Source organism: Thalassophryne amazonica, chromosome 15 (genome assembly GCF_902500255.1).
Source record: "Thalassophryne amazonica chromosome 15, fThaAma1.1, whole genome shotgun sequence".
NCBI classification, from domain to species: domain Eukaryota; kingdom Metazoa; phylum Chordata; class Actinopteri; order Batrachoidiformes; family Batrachoididae; genus Thalassophryne; species Thalassophryne amazonica.
Genome location: NC_047117.1, coordinates 30,176,944 through 30,202,231, shown reverse-complemented (window position 1 = coordinate 30,202,231; position 25,288 = coordinate 30,176,944). Strand labels below are relative to the sequence as shown.

General features: G+C 40.0%; 2 protein-coding genes across 3 annotated transcripts in view; one reads left to right on the top strand and one right to left on the bottom strand.

The window, feature by feature from the left end:
- The window catches only part of cfap97 (cilia and flagella associated protein 97), a 29,282-nt gene extending 8,489 nt beyond the window's left edge, over positions 1-20,793 (top strand). For both annotated transcript variants that reach the window (XM_034188195.1, XM_034188196.1), the window contains exons 4-6: positions 2,963-3,243; positions 17,050-17,212; positions 20,688-20,793. In XM_034188195.1, coding sequence (XP_034044086.1) covers positions 2,963-3,243; positions 17,050-17,212; positions 20,688-20,770 — 527 coding nt within the window. In that variant the 3' untranslated portion in view covers positions 20,771-20,793. The remainder of the gene's footprint in view (positions 1-2,962; positions 3,244-17,049; positions 17,213-20,687) is intronic.
- Positions 20,794-21,815: 1,022 nt separating this feature from the next.
- Positions 21,816-23,897, bottom strand: slc25a4 (solute carrier family 25 member 4). Its single transcript, XM_034188197.1, has 4 exons — positions 23,726-23,897; positions 22,694-23,180; positions 22,472-22,612; positions 21,816-22,330 (listed from the first exon to the last, which is right to left on the bottom strand). Exons 1-4 carry the CDS (start codon positions 23,834-23,836, stop codon positions 22,170-22,172), a joined length of 900 nt encoding a protein of 299 aa, XP_034044088.1. The 5' UTR covers positions 23,837-23,897; the 3' UTR covers positions 21,816-22,169.
- Between the last annotated feature and the right edge of the window lie 1,391 nt (positions 23,898-25,288).

Sequence of the window (25,288 nt, the reverse complement as noted above, 5' to 3'; positions counted from 1 at the left end):
TTCATCACTGAATATGACTTTCATCCAGTCATCCACAGTCCACGATTGCTTTTCATTAGCCCATTGTAACCTTGTTTTTTTCTGTTTAGGTATTAATGATGGCTTTCGTTTAGCTTTTCTGTATGTAAATCCCATTTCCTTTAGGCAGTTTCTTACAGTTCGGTCACAGACGTTGACTCCAGTTTCCTCCCATTCGTTCCTCATTTGTTTTGTGGTGCATTTTCGATTTTTGAGACATATTGCTTTAAGTTTTCTGTCTTGACGCTTTGATGTCTTTCTTGGTCTACCAGTATGTTTGCCTTTAACAACCTTCCCATGTTGCTTGTATTTGGTCCAGAGTTTAGACACAGCTGACTGTGAACAACCAACATCTTTTGCAACATTGCGTGATGATTTACCCTCTTTTAAGAGTTTGGTAATCCTCTCCTTTGTTTCAATTGACATCTCTCGTGTTGGAGCCATGATTCATGTCAGTCCACTTGGTGCAACAGCTCTCCAAGGTATGATCACTCCTTTTTAGATGCAGACTAACGAGCAGATCTGATTTGATGCAGGTGTTAGTTTTGGGGATGAAAATTGACAGGGTGATTCCATAATTTATTCCTCAGAATTGAGTGAGTCCATATTTTTTTCCCTCTGCTTGGTCTAAAAAAAGTAACCGTTGCTGACTGCCACAATTTTTTTTCCTGATTTCTTATAGTGTTTCTTAAAGCCAGAAAGTTGCCATTTGAAATGACTTTAGTTTTGTGTCATGTCTGTGATCTGCTTTTTTTCTACAAAATTAAACAACTGAATGAACATCCTCCGAGGCCGGTGATTCCATAATTTTTGCCAGGGGTTGTACAACATATGTTGAGTTATGAACAGATGTTTTGTCTTATTGGTGTCAAAATCTAGAAAGGCACCTATGTGACCTAAACAGCAGCTTTTGACCTCATTATTGAAATAAATATAATTAAAGAGCTTTACCATGAACAAGAACCTCACTCTCCACCTGTTAGTACAAGGCATGAATCAAATGGCTTCCCTTTTGATTTTTTTTTTTTTTAAATGCCCCCATGTTATTTTTGTTGCTCACACTTTATTAGAAAATATTATATATTAAATATTAACAAAGACAAACTTATACAGAACATATGGGGGCTACAAGTTCCATTAAACAGTATCACAATGTCATTTGTTCTGATTTGTCTATTTCAAGGTCAGAAAGTAGGTCAGAAGGTCATCATACCTAAATATTCTCTGAAGATTAAATAAATATCTGATTTATATTCCTTATGTAAAATCCTTTCCAAAGATACTTATGAAAATCAAACCATATTTTGCTGGGTTATGGTCATTTGAATTTCAACGGCTGTTTTTTTGTGAAAAAGTGGAAAATAAAAGAAATGGCGATATCTCAGGAACCATTGGTCTGATTGATCTGAAATTTGAAAATTAGCCTTTTCCCACCAAAAGTTGAGTTTCTTCACTCTCGTGGCTGTTATTCTGGTGATGAACACAAGCAACAAACAGATGTTTCGTTGCTATATATGATTGAGGGGATTTCTGAATGCACGTGACCATGAACGTGTAAGAGCATGTGTTTTTTGGAATGCGCCTGTTTGATAATTTTTTTTTTTTTTTTGTACGTACACACATTAAATTTGTTTGTACCACAACATTTAGAGTACATCAACTTCTCTCTATCTATCTATAGAGAGAGAGAGAGAGAGAGAGAGGTATGGAGATAGATATCTACAGTGCGTCTGGAAAGTATTCACAGCGCTTCACTTTTTCCACATTTTGTTATGTTACATACAGCCTTATTCCAAAATGGAGTAAATTATTTTTCCCCTTCAAAATTCTACACACAAAACCGCATAATGACAATATGAAAAAGTTTTTTTTTTTTTTTTTTTTTACATTTTTGAAATTTTATTCAAAATAAAAACACTAAGGAATCACATGTACATTAAGTATTCACTCCCTTTGCTCAATAATTTGTTGATGCACTTTTGGCAGCTATTACCGCCTCAGCTCTTCTTGAATATGATGCAACAAGCTTGGTCAGCCATTTTCAGATCTCTCCAGAGATGTTCAGTTGGATTAAGGTCTGGGCTCTGGCTGGGCCACTCAAGGCTGTGTGCTTAAAGATAAACCGTCGCCCCAGTCTGAGGTCAAGAGCGCTCTGGAGCAGGTTTTCATCCAGGATGTCTCTGTACATTGCTGCATTCATCTTTCCCTTAATCCTGATTAGTCTCCCAGTTCCTGCCGCTGAAAAACATCCTCACAGCATGATGCTGCCACCACCATGCTTCTCTGTAGGGATGGTGCCTGGTTTCCTCCAAACATGACACCTGGCATTCACGCGACAGAGTTCAACCTTTGTCTCATCAGACCAGAGAATTTTGTTTCTTACGGTCTGAGAGTCCTTCAGGTGCCTTTTGGCAAACTTCAGGCGGGCTGCCATGTGCCCATGTGTGATTGGTGGATTGCTGCAGAGATGGAAGGTTCTCCTCTCTCCACAGAGGAATGCTGGAGCTCTGACAGAGTGACCATTGGGTTCTTGGTCACCTCCTTGACAAAGACCCTTCTCCAACGATTGCTCAATTTAGATGGGTGGCCAGCTATGCCACTGTGCTTATTGGGAACTTCAAAGCAGCAGAAATGTTTTTCTGTACCCTTTTAATCTACTTTTGATTTATTATTGGCATTTATTATTTTATTCTTAGGTTTTATTTTGTTTTGTGTGTTGATTTCTGGGAAAAGTCCCATATAAATAGTTATTATAATCATTATTATTATTAATGACTATTAATGAGTGATTTTGTTTTTTTCAGTATATAAGTCACACTGGAGTACAACTCACAGGATATCCCAAACTAGTGAAAAAAAAACTGTGACTTATACTCCAGAAAATATGATAAGTTAATATTGTAATGTCTATATTGTCTGTTTGTCTCTATTTCTCACCAAACAGGCTCTGTCAGTTTAGACAGTCGAGATGGAGATAAACTCATCAGCCACCATTCTGGAAGAAGGAACAGGAGGAACTACTCTTTCTCCAATGATGAAGTCTGGCGCATAGATAATGAGAACCAGCGGCTTCTCCGAGCACTCTCACGTGTTTCTGTGAGGTCCGCAGCTAGCAGTGCAGTTGGGCTGAAAGCCCATACAAAAAAAAAATCTCCACTAATTCGACCCTCTCACAGCGCAATCAACAGACAACGGGAACAACAACGCATCGAGAGAGAGAACCTGGTGAGTTTGTCTTGTGTATGTGTGTTTGATAGATACAGTTGTGCTCAAACGTTTACATACTCTGGCAGAATTTTTGCTTTTTTGGCCATTTTTAAGAGAATATGAATGACAACACAAAAACTTTTTTTTCACTCATGGTTAATGGTTGGGTGAAGCCTTTTATTGTCAGACAACTGTGTTTCCTCTTTTTAAATCAAAATGACAAGAGAACTACCCAAATGACCCTGATCCAAAGTTACTCCTGTTCTTAATACTGTGTATTGCCCCTTTAACATCAGCGACAGCTTGGAGTCTTTTATGGTTGTTGTGGACGAGGCTCTTTGATGGTAAAGCTGCCACTGAATATGTCTTGAACTTTATTTACATTAATTACAAAGAAATACAAACAGTATGGCACTTTATGGTAAATCTGCATGGAGTAGACAGTTCTCAAAAACTGAGTGACTGTGCAAGAAGGAGAAGAGTGAGGAAAGCCACCTAGACAACCCTGGAGAGGTTATGGGCTTATGTGGCTGTGATTGGAGAAATTGTGCACAGTGCAAGCTTTGCATTTTGTATCACTACTCATAGCTTCATAGGGAAGTACAGCAGAGAAGGATTTTCTTTCACAAAAACAGATCAAATCCAGGCTTGCATCTCAGATGTACCTTCTGGCAATTTGTAGCTAAACTTTCAGGTCTTCTTTTTAAGAAAATCCTCCTCTATACCACTTCATCATGAAGATGGATAACTGGTGATACAAAATGCAAAGCTTGCACTGTGCACAATTTCTCCAATCACAGCCATGTAAGCCTATAACTTCTTCTGGGTTGTCTGGATGTCTTGGTGGCTTTCCTCACTCTTCTGCTTCTTGCAGTCACTCAGTTTTTGAGAACTGTCTACTCCATGCTTATTTACCATAAAGTGCCATATTGTTTGTATTTCTTTGTAATTAATGTAAATAAAGTCCGAAACATATTCAGTGGCAGCTTCACCATCAGAGAGCCTCATCCACAAACTACCACAAAAGACTCCAAGCTGTCATTGATGTTAAAGGGGCAATACACAGTATTAAGAACAGGAGTATGTAAAGGGAACACAGTTGTTTGACAATAAATTGCTTCATCCAACCACTAACCATGAGTAAAAAAAAAGTTTTTGTGTTGTCATTCATATTCTCTTAAAAATGGCCAAAAAAGCAAAAAATTCAGCCAGGGTATGTAAACTTTTGTGCACAACTGTGCTTGTTTTAATATAGATTTTTAAAATACTGAACCTCAGTGAAAAGATGAACATTCATGTCAATCTGCAGACAGTCTGAAACATCTCTCTGCTTCATGTGCAGTTTTATCTGTATTTTTGCTTTTCGAGCAGCATTTACAAAACAGTTTGAAATACTGATGTATTCATGAATCGCTTCAGTCCTCTTCCCTCCTCTCAGTTAGGCCATTGAAGTATAAGGAAGGATACTTTTTACACCTCTCTCAATATTAAAACATAGTCAGCAATCAAGCCTCTGAGTACTGTTCTCACCTTTACTGAAGGTTATAAAAGTTGCACCATTCCCACTTTCTCCACTGACATTCATAGAAGCTTGTAATTCTTTCAGAGCTGTCATGGGTGTGTTGGTGTCTTCCCTCTCTATAGTCTCCTTCCAGCATGATTGCTCAATTATTGAGATCTGCTTACCGAACACAGATTATCATACTGTACCGTACTGCTTATATTTCTTAATGGTTGATGTCAATGAATTCCAAGACATACTCAATGACTTGGAAATGTTCATGTATCATGTCTTTGTTAGGCATTTTCACAGGAAAGGTTGCAGAATCGTCCTTTTCGGCACAGTGACCATTGGACCATATAAGTCACTTTTGCAATTCAAGTATGCGCCACATTATTATGAGGGATGTGCGAATCCACATTTTTTCACTTCTGGTCCAATCTCGATACCTGAATTTGGATATCTGCCGATACCGATACTATTCAGAGCTCTGTTTGTTTTAATATTATTTTTATCATTATTCTTGGTTTTATATGAGGATATTTTGTATTCCCAGTTATACAGCTTGATGAAGTGTTTAGAGGAGGATTTTCTTAAAAAGGAGACCTGAAAGTTCAGCTACAATTTGCCAAAGGCACATGTAAGATGCAAGCCTAGATTTGATGTTTTGGCGAAAGAATTAAGTACTTTTTAAATAGACTTTTATAGACTTAAAAGAGTAAAGACAGCTCTCTCGCTCTCTCTCTCTCTCTCTCTCTCTCTCTTCCCCCCCCTTCTCAATTTCAGTGGAGCTTTATTGACATGGGAAAGATTTTTACAGAGTAAAAATTAGAATTTAAGTCCTCTCTGTCTCTCTCTTGCTCGATACTGGATGGGAGTCGGACTGATACTAGATTGGATCGGTCCCATCCTTAATTATTATCCAGAGGTTTTTTTTTTACCTGTGGGTCAGGTGAGTGCAGGTCAGCTTGTCAGAAAGTATTGCGAGTGCAGGTGGAGCAAGTGACAAAGCACAGTTGCCACTAAGTAATTAATAATTTAAAGGTATATTACAGGCTCTTTAAATAGCATACAACAGGAAAATACGTGATTGCTTCCATCTTCTCTTCCCCTCTCACACACATAGAATGTGTGCCAGTAGGTACGCACTGTGCTTTTTGATGTTATTACTTTTGATATATTACTTCCAAATTGGAAGTCTCAAAAACCAGTTTTATTTGTTATTATCTGTCGTCCACCTGGTCGTTACTGTGAGTTTCTTTGTGATTTTTCAGACCTTTTGTCTGACTTAGTGCTTAGCTCAGATAAGATAATTACAGTGGGTGATTTTAACATCCACATAGATGCTGAGAATGACAGCCTCAACACTGCATTTGATCTATTGTTAGACTCGATTGGCTTTGCTCAAAATGTAAATGAGCCCACCCACCACCTTAGCCACACTTTAGATCTTGTTCTGACATATGGCATAGAAATTGAAGACTTAACAGTATTCCCTGAAAACCCCTTTTTGTCTGATCATTTCTTAATAACATTTACATTTACTTTAATGGACTACCCAGCAGTGGGGAATAAGTTTCATTACAGTAGAAGTCTTTCTGAAAGCGCTGTAACTAGGTTTAAGGATATGATTCCTTCTTTGTTATGTTCTTCAATGCCATATACCAACACAGTGCAGAGTAGCTACCTAAACTCTGTGAGTGAGATAGATTATCAATCAATCAATCAATTTTATTTATGTAGCGCCAAATCACAACAAACAGTAGCCCCAAGGCGCTTTATATTGTAAGGCAAGGCCATACAATAATTACGTAAAAACCCCAATGGTCAAAACGACCCCCTGTGAGCAAGCACTTGGTGACAGTGGGAAGGAAAAACTCCCTTTTAACAGGAAGAAACCTCCAGCAGAACCAGGCTCAGGGAGGGGCAGTCTTCTGCTGGGACTGGTTGGGGCTGAGGGAGAGAACCAGGAAAAAGACATGCTGTGGAGGGAAGCAGAGATCAATCACTAATGATTAAATGCAGAGTGGTGCATACAGAGCAAAAAGAAAAAGAAACACTCAGTGCATCATGGGAACCCCCCAGCAGTCTAAGTCTATAGCAGCATAACTAAGGGATGGTTCCGGGTCACCTGATCCAGCCCTAACTATAAGCTTTAGCAAAAAAGGAAAGTTTTAAGCCTAATCTTAAAAGTAGAGAGGGTGTCTGTCTCCCTGATCTGAATTGGGAGCTGGTTCCACAGGAGAGGAGCCTGAAAGCTGAAGGCTCTGCCTCCCATTCTACTCTTACAAACCCTAGGAACTACAAGTAAGCCTGCAGTCTGAGAGCGAAGCGCTCTATTGGGGTGATATGGTACTATGAGGTCCCTAAGATAAGATGGGACCTGATTATTCAAAACCTTATAAGTAAGAAGAAGAATTTTAAAATCTGTTCTAGAATTAACAGGAAGCCAATGATCTTGTCAATAGCTTTACATCCTCATTCAGCACAACTTTGGATGCTGTAGCTCCTCTGAAAAAGAGAGCCTTAAATCAGAAGTGCCTGACTTCGTGGTATAACTCACAAACTGGCAGCTTAAAGCAGATAACCCATAAGCTGGAGAGGAAATGGTGTCTCACTAATTTAGAAGATCTTCATTTAGCCTGGAAAAAGAGTCTGTTGCTCTATAAAAAAAAGCCCTCCGTAAAGCTAGGACATCTTACTACTCATCACTAATTGCAGAAAATAAGAACAACCCCAGGTTTCTTTTCAGCACTGTAGCCAGGCTGACAAAGAGTCAGAGTTCTATTGAGCAGAGTATTCCTTTAACTTTAACTAGTAATGACTTCATGACTTTCTTTGCTAATAAAATTAAAAAACTAAAAAAACTATTAGAGAAAAAATTATTCATAACCATCCCAAAGACATATCTTTATGTTCGACTGCTTTCAGTAATGCTGGTATTTGGTTAGACGCTTTCTCTCCGATTGTTCTGTCTGAGTTACTTTCATTAGTCACTTCCTCCAAACCATCAACATGTCTATTAGACCCCATTCCTACCAGGCTGCTCAAGGAAGCTCTACCATTAATTAATGCTTCGATCTTAAATATGATCAATCTATCTTTATTAGTTGGCTATGTACCATAGGCTTTTAAGGTGGCAGTAGTTAAACCATTACTTAAAAAGCCATCACTTGACCCAGCTATCTTAGCTAATTATAGGCCAATCTCCAACCTTCCTTTTCTCTCAAAAAGTCTTGAAAGGGTAGTTGTAAAACAGCTAACTGATCATCTGCAGAGGAATGGTCTATTTGAAGAGTTTCAGTCAGGTTTCAGAATTAATCATAGTACAGAAACAGCATTAGTGAAGGTTACAAATTATCTTCTTATGGCCTCAGACAGTGGACTCATCTCTGTGCTCATCCTGTTAGACCTCAGTGCAGCTTTTGATACTGTTGACCATAAAATTTTATTACAGAGATTAGAGCATGCCATAGGTATTAAAGGCACTGCGCTGCAGTGGTTTGAATCATATTTATCTAATAGATTACAATTTGTTCATGTAAATGGGGAGTCTTCTTCACGGACTAAGGTTAATTATGGAGTTTCACAAGGTTCTGTGCTAGGACCAATTTTATTCACTTTATACATGCTTCCCTTAGGCAGTATTATTAGAAAGCATTGCTTAAATTTTCATTGTTACGCAGATGATACCCAGCTTTATCTATCCATGAAGCCAGAGGACACACACCAATTAGTTAAACTGCAGGAATGTCTTTCAGACATAAAGACCTGGATGACCTCTAATTTCCTGCTTTTAAATTCAGATAAAACTGAAGTTATTGTACTTGGCCCCACAAATCTTAGAAACATGGTGTCTAACCAGATCCTTACTCTGGATGGCATTACCCTGACCTCCAGTAATACTGTGAGAAATCTTGGAGTAATTTTTGATCAGGATATATCCTTCAATGCGCATATTAAACAAATATGTAGGACTGCTTTTTTGCATTTGCGCAATATCTCTAAAATTAGAAAGGTCTTGTCTCAGAGTGATGCTGAAAAGCTAATTTATGCATTTATTTCTTCTAGGCTGGACTATTGTAATTCATTATTATCAGGTTGTCCTAAAAGTTCCCTGAAAAGCCTTCAGTTAATTCAAAATGCTGCAGCTAGAGTACTGACAGGGACTAGAAGGAGAGAGCATATTTCACCCATATTGGCTTCTCTTCATTGGCTCCCTGTTAATTCCAGAATAGAATTTAAAATTATTCTTCTTCTTACTTATAAGGTTTTGAATAATCAGGTCCCATCTTATCTTAGGGACCTCATAGTACCATATCACCCCAATAGAGCGCTTCGCTCTCAGACTGCAGGCTTACTTGTAGTTCCTAGGGTTTGTAAGAGTAGAATGGGAGGCAGAGCCTTCAGCTTTCAGGCTCCTCTCCTGTGGAACCAGCTCCCAATTCAGATTAGGGAGACAGACACCCTCTCTACTTTTAAGATTAATCTTAAAACTTTCCTTTTTGAAAAAGCTTATAGTTAGGGCTGGATCAGGTGACACTGAACCATCCCTTAGTTATGCTGCTATAGACTTAGACTGCTGGGGGGTTTCCCATGATGCACCCAGTGTTTCTTTTTATTCACCTCTTTTTGCTCTGTATGCACCACTCTGCTTTTAATCATTGGTGATTGATCTCTGCTCTCTTCCACAGCATGTCTTTTTCCTGATTCTCTCCCCTCAGCCCCAACCAGTCCCAGCAGAAGACTGCCCCTCCCTGAGCCTGGTTCTGCTGGAGGTTTCTTCCTGTTAAAAGGGAGTTTTCCTTCCCACTGTCGCCAAGTGCTTGCTCATAGTGGGTCGTTTTGACCGTTGAGGTTTTTCTGTAATTATTGTATGGCTTTTGCCTTACAATATAAAGCACCTTGGGGCGACTGTTTGTTGTGATTTGGCGCTATATAAATAAAATTGATTTGATTATTGTCAGTAATAAGTAGTGTAATTGGCTTTTTTGTTTTCCCCTCGTAGATCAGATCAGGTTTGGTTCATTAATCGGCACATGTTTTTGCAGGTCGAGCGGTATGGATTGTCTCTCATGACAAGTTAAGTGGGTTTCAAAAAAGTCTGACCTGCACGTTATTAATTGGCACTGCTGTATTATTTTTTAATTAAAATCTATCCATTCCCGAACAAGCACATGCAGTGAAAGTTAAGTTGAACTAACGGTAATTACTGGTATGTTCGTGAATGTACCATCTTCCACACGCACATGGAGGCTTGGGACACAGATAGGCTTTTGATGTGATTTATTGGGGAGGTGATGGTCTCGTGGTTTTGTGTTGGACTTGAGACCAGAGGATCATCGGTTCAAATCCCAGCCTGACCGGAAAATCACTAAGGGCCCTTGGGCCAGGTCCTTAATCCCCAAGTTGTTCCTGGTGTGTAGCAAGCGTCTTGCATGGCAGCACCCTGACATCAGTATGTGAGTGTGAATGTTTGAATGTGAGGCATAATTGTAAAGGTCTTTGTGATACTCCAGGATCAAAAGTGTTGAAAGGAATGTCCTTTCCTGAACATTTAACACACTTTTTTTGTGCAGTCCTTGAAAATGCCCTTTTACTGATAGATTGTAGTAGTTTGGCTGAGTTGGTGAGAGTTTGAGGAAGGTTCCTTAAAAGCAGACACAGATGGACTTGGACAGATGGCAGCAGGTGGCGAGCTCCCAGCAGTGCCACAGAATGACATCGGACAGTCTGACACTTTCCGCTTTAACCCTTCAGCCCATATATAATTCCTGCTTGACAAGTTAGTGATTGAACCACATGATCAGTCAGCAGTAATGTGAAAAATCATAACAATATCATTGGGTTTCCAACAATTTGCATATATTTGTTTCAGCTTACAATTTTAATTATTTTCTGATTATTGCTGATTATAAATCTTGTCAAGCTTTACTGTTCTTTGAAAGGGGTGTGTTCTAGTGCTTTGCAGAACAGAGTGTTCTAACTTGTGCCTTCGTCTCTGTGTCGTCACTGGTGCTTTTTGACTTCTCTATTCTTAGAGTGCAGTAACTGAATACGCCGTGTGATCGGTGTGTCCACCCTACATGTCACACATGTGACACATCTCATTTGTTCTGTGTTAAAGTCAAACTTGTGCTTTGAATTTCATAATACAGAAATGACATAATTTGTTATTTGTTAAGAAAAAGACATAGCTGTGAGGGTTTTTGTCTAGAGATTTTGAGGTGATCATACTCTGGAATTGCATGCAATGATGTATGTTTAGTGCTTTTTTCTTTTTTTGAGTGGTCTCTGAAGAGCTCATGAACTTTAGGAGTGAACAGTCTGTTCGCTCTCAGCTGTCCCCCCCCCCCCCCCCCACACACAATTCCATTGCTTGACTTAATATGGGATTTCGGCCTAGCATGCATATAGCACTGAGTCTTAGTATAATATTCAGCCACTCATCCACAGTGTTTTACCTCATAGTTTCCAGTGCTGACTGGTGTTAGGGCTGCAATGATTACGTGATTATTAAATTAATCGCCAGCTAATTTGGTAATCGATTAATAATTTTGAGTGGGTTTTTTATGTCCAAATTCTCTGTGAAATGTGTGACGATTTTATTTTCTGTCTTTTTGTATCTCAGAAAAAGGCAAAGCTGTGTGTAAGATTTTCTTCCGTATTTCTGTTGTTACACGTTGAGATTTTAAAAAAGTAAAATAACCACTTTTTATGACAAAATGTTTGAAAGTTATTGGTAGAATTTATGGTTATGATTTGCTGGTAAATTAGCCAAAGGTTAATTGACTAATCAGAAAATAATCAGTACTGCAGACTAATATAAAAAAGGTTAAATTAATCGATTGATCAAAAAATAATTGATGGATTAATCATATAAAAATACATTTTGTTTGTCACAGCCCTCGGTGGTGGTATCGGCTGACAAATACCATTTTGATTGTAGGTTGTTCGTAGCATTTTTAATTGATCTTTTATTTTGAATATTCTCTGTTCACACCAAATATTGCAGACAGAGGCAGATGTGGCAGGCTGAGCTTGCAAAATTCCAAAGAAGATCAGCATCCCGCAGCCAGAACAAAGATAAGCAACTGCCAGAAAAAAGATGGTTTAAATAAATGTTATGAATATTTTATCATTCATATAATATTCCTGTTGAAGATTGATAGAGAGATTGATACTGCGGACATTGTACTGGGCCGTCGTGATGTAGGAAGTGCTGAGCCAGAAGGCAAGACTCTTGATGTTGTCAATTTACATGCTTCTCCTCAGCTATGGTAGTGAACTCTGGGTAATGACCTAAAGAACAGGGTTGCTGATATAACCGGCGGAAATAAGATTCCTCCCTCAGGTATCCATGCTTGAACTCGAGGACAGGGTGAGTCACCGCATTTTCACGTCCAAAGGAGCTAGCTGAGGTGGTTTGGGTATGTGTTGAGGATGCCCCCTCCCTAGGGAGGTGTTCCAGGCACATCCAACTGGGAGGAGGCCCCAGGAAGACCCAGGACATGCTGTAGGGACTACATATTTCTCAGGTGGCTTGGGAATGCCTCGGGAACCCCCAGGGAGAGTCAGAGGACTTGGCTGATGATATGGAAGTGCGGGATACGTTGTTTTGTCTACTGCCACCATGACCCGGATAAGCAGAACATGAATGAGTAAATGATATTCGTATTGGTGGTCTTTGCTTCAGATGTGGCTTAATAGTGCCATAATGCACACAATTGCATCATATGTACCACAGTGATGCTTTCCTTAACAAACAGATGTGACTACAGGAACACTCATTAGTGTGTGTACCTGTCCCATTGCATCCCAAGGTTCATAAGAACATATCACATTGTAAAAATGAGTAATTTCTGTTCAGAAGGGTTCCGATCCTTTAGCCAAGCTTCTTGAAAAATCTGTTCATTGCTTTGCAGTAATCTTTCCAACAGTCTCTCTAGAATGGCTCAAAACACCACCCAAATTTAAAACTAGAATAGAGCCATGTGAGTACAGCCTTAGGGGAGGGTGGTCAGTGTTTTGACACCCCTACCCCACACCCTTATCTGGACTAGTACCTGCCCTGTATGCACTCGTGGATCTAATTTATAAATGTGTGTAAAATGTCTGACAATTTTTCACCTTAAAAATAGATAATTGATTCCAGGTGATAAAAACTACAAAATTTCTTGTTATCATGCAATTTATCTGACAGTTTGCCTTCCTGTAGCTGTCTTTGTGTTGTGAAGTACTGTGCAGTACATCTACATCGAAATCAGTTTTTACCACTGCGTAGACGTCGCTATGTGTGCAGTCAGTCAGTCATGCAACATTTTACTAGTGAGAGAGACTACTTCAATTATACAGGCCTGATTGTCATCAAACTTAGTTTATGTTTTATGCATTACACATAGTGATCCAAGAAGCCTGTTGATTTGGATGTCAAGGTCACTGGAACCAACTTTGTAAAAATCTTGTTAGCACAGTTATTTCTTTCCTAATGGCCTGACTCATCAAACCCTGGTCTGTCTGTTGACCCCAAGAAGCCTTTTGATTTTGGGGTCAAAGATCAAAATCACAGAACTGTACTTTGTAAAAGCCTTCTCCAGAAAAATGACACTTGTCACTCGTAAAATCGTAGGCGTTTGCTCAGGGCGCCATGGATTATTTCAGATTATGTGCTTGTTTTCTTTTTTGTCCTTTTTATTATGAAATTTGTAAATCGATTATTTGTTTCTTTAAATAAGAGCAATCGTTTGATTTTTGTCAGATTAGTAATATTTTTAAATTTTAAATTAAATTTTCTATTGACTCACGAATGAGAAGCCAAATGAATACTTAAAGGGTCTTGTTTTTCGATTGTCCTGAATTAAGACTAATGACTTCCTGGACTTGGTCAGCAGATTTGTATTTATATGCAGTGGAAATTTCCAACTTGGAGAGACATTAACTTACCTCGGCAGTGACATTGGTGCCTGTGGGTCCTTGGCCTGTGGGGTTTATGGAGTTGTGCATTGCTGGACATAGGTGTTTGGTGATGCAGATATCTTTGCAGCACAAATGAAGGTCCCCATTCTTTGTATTCTAGTGCTTCTTTTCTTACTGCTAGGCCGTAGGACATGTGTTATGTATATGTCCAGAAATCAATTTTCATGCAACACCTAGGGGAGCAACTCAGAACTGGATTATTCTTGTATATAGTGTGTCCCTGATCACAAATATCATTGTCCCCCACCGGGGGGGGGGGTTGCATGCACATGAATTTGTAACGTGCACTTGATGAAAATGCAGTGTAAATAACTAATTGAGACACAAACATACACGTCTTATCAATTTCATGTTGCAGAAATGTTCACTAAGTACATATTAGGTTAATAAGTACTTTTGTCATTCTTTTTACCACAATCTTTCTCATCTTGTACGCAAATTCAGGATGGGGGGCATCATATACCTCATGTGGTAACGAGAGTTCAAATTAAGGTTCCGTGATTAAAAATCATTTCACCATCATTTACTTTTATTTTGCTTATTTCATACTGCCACTTGACTTTTCTGTTTATACAGGTACCAAGACCCCAGGAACAGTATGGCAACCCAGAACCCCAGGGAAGGGACTGAATGAGATCCCAGGGAGAACGTGATTCCGCAGTATATGTAAAACATTTCTGCATAAACATGCTACCCATCCGGGCCCATTATTTTCTAGTTTCTATAAGCATTTATGTGTAATTGTTTTACATATATTGTACATCATGAATCTAGCATTTTAGTTAAAATACATGTCTACATTACATGCAATGACACAGGTAATATGGGAGAGGGATTGTTGCTGGCCTCAAGTGGGCAAGTTTAATTTGACAATAACAAAAAAATAAAATATGATTTAAAAAATACTAGTAATAACAATAATAATAATAATGGATAGTTGGCTGGATGTCAAATCATGTACATAATGTATACCAGAAAATAGCCACCAAATCAGACGAGTAAATTAAAAAATATCGTTCTTTGCCCTAAAATGGCTTTTAGCCAATTGGAAGATAGTATTCATGTCTCCTGAATGATAAAAATAAATACCATGGCAATAATTTAGTAGAAATCACAAGCACACGTCACTTACATATTTATAACAATAACAGCAAAATAATTCAGTCTAACCAGATTCCAACAAGTGAAATGTAACTTGAAATGATCATTTCTTAACCCCCGTAACTTATGTCAGATGTGATTGGTACTATTTTTTTAATCAACAATTTTATATTTGGCTTACTTGTAGTTCCTAGGGTTTGTAAGAGTAGAATGGGAGGCAGAGCCTTCAGCTTTCAGGCCTCCTGTGGAACCAGCTCCCAATTCAGATCAGGGAGACAGACACCCTCTCTACTTTTAAGATTAGGCTTAAAACTTTCCTTTTTGCTAAAGCTTATAGTTAGGGCTGGATCAGGTGACCCTGAACCATCCCTTAGTTATGCTGCTATAGACTTAGACTGCTGGGGGGTTCCCATGATGCACTGTGTTTCTTTCTCTTTTTGCTCTGTATGCACCACTCTGCATTTAATCATTAGTGATTGATCTCTGCTCCCCTCCACAGCATGTCTTTTTCCTGGTTCTCTCCCTCAGCCCCAACCAGTCCCAGCAGAAGACTGCCCCTCCCTGAGCCTGGTTCTGCTGGAGGTTTCTTCCTGTTAAAAGGGAGTTTTTCCTTCCCACTGTTGCCAAGTGCTTGCTCACAGGCAGTCGTTTTGACCGTTGGGGTTTTTCCGTAATTATTGTATGGCCTTGCCTTACAATATAAAGTGCCTTGGGGCAACTGTTTGTTGTGATTTGGCGCTATATAAATAAAATTGATTTGATTTTGATTTGATTTGATATTTACAAAACGATGTACAAAATTGACCATATGGCATAACTTTGCAGTGCCACTGGAATGAATAGAGATAAGGATTTCAGTTTTATGTTAGTGTTACAAGGACTATATATTGATTTTTTTTTTCTTTTTTTTTTTAAAGCTTGAGATTGCTACAATTACTAGTGCACACTGACGACTGACTGATTTAGCAGTTGTGATTTAATATGAATGCAAGTTGCATATACAACATGTACAATAACAGTGTACATCAATGATCATGCATATTGCTAAATCTTATTTCATTTATTATATATTTATATTATATTTAACACCTGGTAGGGGTGGTGACCAAGTGGTTAATGCGCTTGGTTTCAGTTCAGAAGGCTCCGGGTTCAAATCCCACCCCTGCCACATTTCTCCATGTAATGTGGAGTTGCGTCAGGAAGGGCATCCGGCGTAAAACCTGTGCCAATTCAACATGCAGATCCACCTTGGATTTGCTGTGGCGACCCCGAGTGCAAACAAGGGAGCAGCCGAAGCGACTTACTATTTAACACCTACCCCGTGCAGCTAACTTCATTGCAAGGGATTTCTCCTTCCTTCTTACTTTACTTACGGTATGTCACAGAAACGTGATAGCATGGTGATAGTGCGGCGATGTTGATTGGTGGATTCATCAAAACTAGGTCATCGACTTCGTGAGCATCAAATACGATATCACTTATTGGATTATTTTTATCACGTGAATAGACTGGTCCGCGACATTTACAATTGCAAAAGTCATCCAAAATATTCCTATTTTTCTCTTTCATGAGCACTTATTTGGATTGGGGAAAACATTTTCTGTTAGTTTATAATATTTTTGATGTTATCGATCAAGAATTACGTTGCCACCAGAGATGTTGCACAAACGAACAGCTTAGAGATGACCGTATTGTGGCCTATGTATGATTGTTAAATGTGGATGGTAACTAGTGACCCAAATAGATGACTGAATGTTTTTGGTACCAGGTCTCTTCAGGGGATCCTTGGATACTATTGGAATGACCATGTCAAATGAACAGCTGCTTAGGGAAACTTAATTGTGGAGTATCGCTTATATTGTGAGGGAACTTAAGCTACAACAAAGGCATTTCTCTGTGCATGATCCAGCACACAGGTACCTGAGTGTTGAGGACCTGGTGGCTGGAGAAGGCCAAGGGGATCGTGTTGTATCACCTGGTGGTGGAAGATAGATGACTACTTTCAGGAGCTCAGGATGGACTGGTTGTCTGCCTCGGTGGTTGTCATTGCAGGACCCAAGTCCGTTCTGTTGTATGATTGATGTGGCAACATGCATAATCAGTGCATGCTCCCAGACCTGACCTCACCACCAAGACATCAAACTGTTTTATCAAACTAGTAGGGTGCATAATATTTTTTCCACAGTGCTGTAATTTTATCACAAATATCAAATCATAACATAGTGGAACTTTTGCCTGTCTTATAGGCTTTCCTGAAGAGGCTGCAGTCTGTCAAACCTACACCTGGTTTGAGGCATTCACAGCAACTAGCGGACTATCAGCGCAATGTTGGATACCTGGGATCTCATTCATTCCCCAACTACAACTCCACCACTAAGATGGAGAGGTCTGTGAGCAAGACATCCACAAGTAAGACACTTATATTTCAACTAATCAATGTTAATCAAATTAAAGTTCCTGTTAAGCTTGATAAAGTCATCATATAGAGCAAACTGCCAAGCTCCTTTCACACCGGGCTTGCGTAGAGTTGTGTTGTGCTGCGTATCTACTACGCAGGAATACCTGCGTAAGTTGCGTGCAGGCAGAGAAAAAAACAACCTTGCACACAGGGGGGGAGAAGCTTGGCTCTATGACGCTATGTTTACAGACTGCCTGAACACACAGATGGATTTGATACATTGGAAAAAGTCAGAATACATTATTTCCAGGAGTTAATGGACTTTATTAACGTGCCACAAGAGAACTTAAGAAGGTGAAAGCACCACAGAGCTGCAGCTGGTGATCACACACGCAATCTGTCCATGAGGAGTGAATGGTGGACGTGTCCTCTCCCTGGCGATCGGTCTGTGAGCAGGAATTAATGGACTTTATTTAACGTGCCACAGTCATGAGAGAACTTGAGGAGATGAAGGTGGCGCAGCAGCCGATGGTCGCGCCCAATCCGTACGTAAGGAGTGCGCGGTGGACATGTCCTCTCACTGGCAATTCGTCCGTGAGGAGTGGACGTGGACATGTCCTCTCACTGGTGATCCAACCGTGAGGAGTTGTTGGATGGGTTAGGGTTAGCTTGGCCTGCCTCTTCTTCTGTGGTTTTGAAGCTTCACCATCAGCAAAGTCCAGCGGGATAAATAAAATCTGTCAATGCAGGTATGTACTGATAATAAACCGAAAACGATTTTTCACCCTGGCGTAGGGTTGTGTACAGTTGCAGAGACTTGGTGTACAGTGGCGCAATGTTGGGTAGTTTTACATACAGTAGCGGAGTGTTGTGTAGATTTGCCTGGAACAATGTGTCCGTGCTCTACGCTGACAGTCTGTGAAAAAATCTGACATGTTTAATTTTTTGCATCCATTTTATGGACCCCTTTGTGTCCCTCAGCATGTTAAAGCAGGGCTTTAGAGACCTTACCCAAATATTTAGACATAAATCCATTTGTCAGATATCTCAAGCTTATTTTTTATTTTTTTGTAATGTCATGATCAACATAAGAAATATTTAGCAGCTTTTCATCAGTATACTGCACGTGATGAAAATAAATCCCACGATCCATCAAGGCGAAAAGAAAAGAATGTTAAATTACTCTGGTTTGCCTCAGTGTGGAACAGAGATACCACCCGACAGTGTACGCACGCTCAGTGATGTGCTTATCAATATTTAAGTGTTTCACTTGCCAAACTAAAGGGTTCTGCTGGCGGTAGAAACCCAAACCAAGCCAGACTTAACCGTGGTCAGACTGTATCAAGATGGCGCCAGTGTGTGGGGTTGGCCGTCTTGCTGCTCCTGCAATGTTTGGTGTTTTATTGTTTTTAACCATCGGCACTAAACAGATCGAGTCTCTGCTGATGTATGATCGTCAGTCACTGATTATTCGACAAAATGTCTGTGATCTGGGTCTGTTTGCTCAGAGCGGACAGAATACCTTGACCCCGCTCTTAGCGGGGATTCCGCCTCACCTATGCTGGCCCTCGGCCTTGTCTTTTCCGCGGAAGCATCCATGTCGCCGTGGCAGATGCAGCAGCCGGCTGGTGAAGCTGAAACTTCATGTGGCATGCTTTTCGTCCACTTCCCGAACAGGACATGAGTTATTCCCTCCTTTTGCGGTGCCCCAGCGCTTCCTGGATGCAGTGGATGCCTGTCTGGTTCCTGTGGCTAGTGTTTTTGATGAATTCCAGCCCAGATGCTACTGCCCTCTTCGGCTGTCTCAGCACCGGGTAAACCACCGGCTCCTGAGGATGCTGCCCCGGGCTCCCCGATCCTCTGGACCACAGTCTCCACCTCTCACCAGGATTGGCCTGTTAAAAGTTAGATCCCTGGTGCTCAAAACTTTCCTCCTGAGGGATTTCTTCAGCTCCCACGACCTGGATTTCTTCTGCGTGACAGAGACCTGGATCGGTCCTCGTGAGTGCAGCGCTCTGGTAGAACTTTTACCTGCTGACTGGTTTTTATTTTAACTCCCCGCAGATGTCGGGTCGTGGAGGGGGAACTGCCACAGTTTACAAAAACTATTTTAAATGTAAACAGCGCACCGTCTCATCCGCACCCTTCAGCTTTGAGGTGACTTTATTTGAGGTGGGTCATTCCGACCCGGTGCTGTGCGACGTCATCTACCGACCCCCCAGCTACAACAAGGACTTTGTGAATGACATTTCTGCTCTTCTGGCTGAAATTATGCCCAAGTATGACCGTGCCCTTTTTCTCTGGGACTTTAATATTGACATGTGTTGTCCTGAAAAGCTGTTGGTGAAGGAGTGTTTAGGTCTTATTGAGTCATTTAATTAAGTGCAGTGTGTGTCTCAAGTCAGCTTGCAAACAATTGGTGGTCATTATGACTTGAGACTTGGGACTTGCTGATTCATGACTTGAGAGTGACTTGATGGTGACTTTGTCCCACCTCTGGCATTCACATAATCCTTAGTTTTAGGGTTATTTGCATCTAATCAGATGTAGTGGTACACAGGAGTTGCTGCACATTTTGCCTGCTTTTTTCCCTTAATGATCCAAAACTAATCAATTTTCTTCAAAACCTCTTCATGTACCAGTGTTGTTTGTTTGTTTGTTCCTCCCTCATTATACTATTTACAGATAAGGATGTAAAAGGCCTTAACTCTGTTTCTAGTGTTACATTTGCATTTGGAATTTCTTGTCATCTATCAAAATAAAGTTCAAAGACACTAACGGTGAAGCAAGATATCATTATGCTAATAACCTGAAACAAACCCATGAGAGACGTAAACAGTAAACAAAAACATCCAGTGTGAGAAAATATTTTTTTATTTTCTTAAAAACTATAATGCACTAATAAGATCAGGAACATTAAAGTACTCAGACGACCGTGGATATGGACTGTAAAAGATAAGAGAAGACCTCTTTATCTGGTGAGACAAAACCCATTTACATTTTTTTGAGAAAAGACCACTTGTTATGGCTAAATAAAGTGTGAATATAAATAGAAGTATCATACAGCCCTATCTGCTGTACAAACATGCATATTTTTTCTCTGTGTAATTCAGGGTGGTTAAGTAATATGGGTATATGTTGTTGGCCACTGATCTGGTTTGATTACTAATACGTACTTTTAAAATCAATATTTGAATGTTACCCAATTCCTGTTTTGATGAAAAGTTAATGACATCATCTCTTACATACCAACATGCGACACTATAAATTAAAAGATGCTGGTGCTCTTAGTTGTGGAATTATCATTAAAAGAACATGGAAACACTCACTCACTCACTCACTCACTCAGATTATAGAAGTAACAAGTATAGAAATCCATGTTAGACACATGAATTTCTATACTTCTCATTGGACGTTTTTGCATATCTGCCATGTCAGATGTGGTGCAGCTGCTTTCTCTTATTGATGCCTTTTCTTGACCTACAGCTATGACATTCAGCCCAGCTGGAACTTCTCGCCGTAAAACCAGAGCTGATTCGACTCGCTGCACACCTGTACCAACCCCATAATCTAAGGGCAGCGTGTTGAGAAGGTCAGACTCCAAACATCTAATCTACAAAGAGCACAACTGTGTCCTAAAGTCCGTCAGCTGACATCATTTATCCTCACGTACATAAATAAAGGTTAAAAAGGAATGTTTTTTGAATTGTTACATTGACTTTCTCCACTGTCTCCAACAATGTATTAGAAGCGTTTTAGATCTGCTCTTTACTGACGAATGAAGATAAAAGTATCTGCTCTGTACTCGACGCTTTCATATTGCAATGTTGGAGACAAAGTGTGGCCACACCAGCTGCAACTCAATATGTCTGTGTTCATTCTGTTTCTGCCAATACTTCTCCAGTCGTGCGTTATTGTCATTCAGCATGCACTATGGCATATTTTAGAAATATGTTGGAGTGGAATATTTTAAGATATTGCACTTGAAATGGTTTTACATGTGTTCTCTGCTTTTTAACAAATAAAGCTGCTTGTTTTACTCCTGGTCATTTTGCAATAATTGGACAGACTATACAAAAGGATGACATGCTTCAATAACTTTGTTTAAAACGATGATAGAAAATAGCGCTCTACATTTCTGCTAACTAAATATTTTCAACATTGAGGTTTCATTGCATCCTTCCCAAAAATGATCATGGGCTGTGATCCAAGCATCACATCAGTTTAATGGCTGATATATTCCCTCAAGTGCACCTGATTTTTTGATCACATCTTTGTCATGGCATAGAGCAGGTAGCTTAGTGGGATAGGAGTTACTAATATGTAGACCTCGGTTTGAGTCCCGGTCACACTACATTGTCCCAGTCCACCCAACTGTAAATGGGTACTGTCTGGTTTCCGGTTCATGGAGGAGTCATAGACTCTTAATCACTACAGTACACTTCATGCTGCAGTATCTGGGAATAAGCATCAGCACCAATGTGCGTGATGGAGCATATTCCAGTGATCGCTGGGTGAGAGGCAGGGTACATAATGCATATCTATTAATTTAACATCAAGCTAACAAGATTTCACTCTAAACAGTAGAAACTCTGCATTAAAAAAACCCACATGTACTAATAAATCTTTATTCATATTAAAAGAATGAGGTGTCATACACGACTAAGAAGGATCACAACAGAACACATGGGCCTGAGCAACTGTTGCACAAACTGCTTAATTACACAGGAACAGTAGTGACGTCATCCTTTGCATCAGTACAACTCTGCTGATCACTGCTCTGCGGTGCGTCATAGATATATGTACAGATTCCGAGGAGGTGCGTTAACCCCGGTGCACACGTGTGCCAGGCAGTCACAAAAAGGACACACCCACACCGTGGCTCACCACAAGCTGTTTTACTCTGTTAGAACCGTTAAGACTTAAGCTAGGTGAAGGGTTTCCTTGAGGACTGGTGTATTTGAACGTTTAGTATGTGAACTTCTTGATTTCGTCGTACAGCACCAACACAAAGGCCCCACCCATGCCTCGGATCACATTGGACCAGGCGCCCTTGAAGAAGGCTCTTGATCCCTCATCCTTAAGGATTTTCCTCCAGCAATCGATTGTGCCCTTATACATGATGTCCGCTGTGGGAAAAGAGACAACGTAATGATGCGCAGCAACCCCCACATACATGAATAAAGTGTGCAATAGCAAAAAAATGTAAATTGATTTCCTAGAATCCATTACTGCTATGATTTTGTTTTTCCAAAATTAATTATGCTCACCTCCTTTACGTCCAGACTGCATCATCATACGACGTCTGACGGTATCGAAGGGGTATGAGACCAGACCGGCGGCTGCAGTGACAGTCTGGGCGATCATCCAGCTGATGATGATGTGTGTGTTTTTGGGATCTGGCAACATTCCTGTAAGATGGAAGCGATTAAGTCAGAAGGATTAAGTTGAGTAATCATAATGAACATAGAGTGCTGGTCCCGCGTGCACACCTTTAGCTGTGTCGAAGCATCCAAAATATGCTGCTCTGTAGATAATGATGCCCTGAACTGACACGTTGAACCCGAGATAAAGTCCCCTAATGCCGTCCGTTTTGAAGATTTTGGCAAGACAGTTTCCAAGACCAGTGAACTCCCTCTCTGACGCGCCTTTGCCGATGTCGGCAGCAAGTCTTGTTCTGGCGAAGTCAAGAGGATAGACGAAGCAGAGCGAAGTGGCGCCGGCAGCACCACCGGATGCCAGGTTGCCGGCGAAATAGCGCCAGAATTGTTTTTTTTGATCCACTCCACCAAGAAAGATCTTCTTGTACTTGTCTTTGAAGGCAAAGTTGAGGGCTTGGGTGGGGAAGTAACGGATCACGTTAGCCAGGTTGCCTCTCCAGAAGGAAAGAAAGCCCTGTTCCTTTGGGATCCTAACTACACAGTCAATGATGCCTTTGTATTGTTTGTCTGCGGTGATCTGTTTGCTGGCATGCTGCACCTGCAAGTAAAACACCAAAAAAAATAAAACATTAAAATGACATCTACCAGATATATTTAACAGATTTATGTTGCTTTATTGCTCAGACTTCGCAGGCTATACATTCTGAGAGGTCCTAACAGTCTACAGCCACACTTGTCACTTGAGAATCAACTGTGCGCATTAGGTTACATACTCAGTTAAATTTAGCAGTATACTTACACTACGTTTGACCGCACTCAAGTTTTAGATTGTAGTACTTTATTGAACAGACTAAAGTGTTAGATTCATGTACCATGGAAATTTAAGTGAAGCACGTGTCATCAACGGTGCAGCCAGTTTGGAAATTCCTGTGCCTAAAACCATCTCCACATTGGCGCAGCAGAAGCCTTTACGCACAAACCGCGTGCGTCTACGCGGCACAGTTCCTCTATAAAGGTGATTCATTTCAAATAATCAAGTTTTACGCTTTATGTGGCGTTTGTTTTATCGATTATCCAACGTTTGCGCGCATTTTACGCACAAGAGGTTCAACTTCTGTGTGCGCGTTGGCCCAATACTTTTACCTGCAGCAACAACTTGACTCGCTCGATGGGAGCAACGGCCGTTTTGGAGATGGCAGCGGCGATACCACCAGCCAAAAAGTCCTTCATGAAACTAATCACCGCGTCCGACATGGCTGGAAGCTCCTCGTGCAGATATGAGACTCTGAACTGCTCCAAACCTCACCAAGGTCCTCAAGGAAACCCGACGCCCCTCCAAGTGGGCGAAACTTCCCCATGTGTCCTAATATATACGGGCGGTTTATCGCGAGAACCGTCAATGATGGATTTGTAGTTTGTCGAACAGATAAACGAGGTTGAATAAATATCCGAGGTTAAAGATCAAGACTGCGCCATGTTCCCCAAGAAGAGACTGCGCGAGGCCGGGGACATTTAAAGGACACAATACCGAAGCGACAAATATTAAAACTGTTCAGCTTGAAGGCTAATATATAAGCCGAATCAAATTACTGTTGACAATGTGCTTTTTTCAAACATGTCAATTACCAGCAGGTCAGTGAAACCCCTTACCAAAAAGTAGTATATGCAAGTATGTTTCAAGTATACTTCTAGTTTACTTTTTATATACTTATAAGTACTATTTTTTGATAAGGGACGTCACAAAGGAAAGGAAGTAAAATCAACAGTGTGCTTTGTTGGTGGATTACAATGTCAACACTAAAAGCAAAATACAATCACACATCAACATACAAAGGCAGCAGTTTAATAATAATAATAATACTTTTATTTGTGCTACTCTTTTATAACATAAATACAAAGCTCTGCATCTCAGGAAAGAACCGTAAATAATATAATATTAAAATAATAATAAGATAAAGTACACACACAAAGTATAAGTTGCCAAATTATACACACAATATTTACATATTTTCATGACACTCACATACATCTGAAGAATAATGATTTATTTATTTTGATTTCATTTTTATTTGTTGTATTTAATTTTATTATTTTATTCTAATGCATTTTTTAAATTATTTTATTGTATTTTCATTTATTTGATTTAAACTGGCTCCTTGCAATTTTACTGCACTTTTTTCGCACCTGTTGGAAAATTCTATCAAGTTCACGCAAACGACATAGGCTAAAACGGAAAACGGAAATATATAATTTTTTCCTTAAAAATAAAGTCGCTTGACAACGATGGCATTCGTCAGTCTGTTAAAATTCAGGTTTTTCTATTGTCACGCGGACTATGCAGGTTTGCGCGCGCACACACACACACACGTTACAGTGAAATGTCAGACGACGACGAACATCGCGTGTGTAGTCAGATTTCACTGACTAGGATTTTAACAATGACTTAATAGCACCACTTGGTGGCGCTGCCAGACTGTATGTGGTATAATACTGACTGGTGACGACATTGGTAATAAATTCTAATAGATATGGTAGCATTTATTCTAATTATTAATAAGTTCAGTACGAATGGTTTCGACACGTGAGATACTGCGCCAGGCAAAAGGAAATATTCAAATAAAATAAAAAAGACAAAAGACCAAATGACTCTCATAACCTACATTTCGTTAATCTAACAAATTTCTAAACGTTATATGTACAGCTACA

Coding starts and splice junctions, on each gene's coding strand:
- slc25a4 (XM_034188197.1), bottom strand. CDS start 23,836: ATGTCGGACGCGGTGATTAGTTTCATGAAGGACTTTTTGGCTGGTGGT. Junction 22,613..22,693: donor ATGCTTCGACACAGCTAAAG/GTGTGCACGCGG, acceptor TCCATCTTACAG/GAATGTTGCCAGATCCCAAA. Junction 22,331..22,471: donor GCAGTCTGGACGTAAAGGAG/GTGAGCATAATT, acceptor CTTTTCCCACAG/CGGACATCATGTATAAGGGC.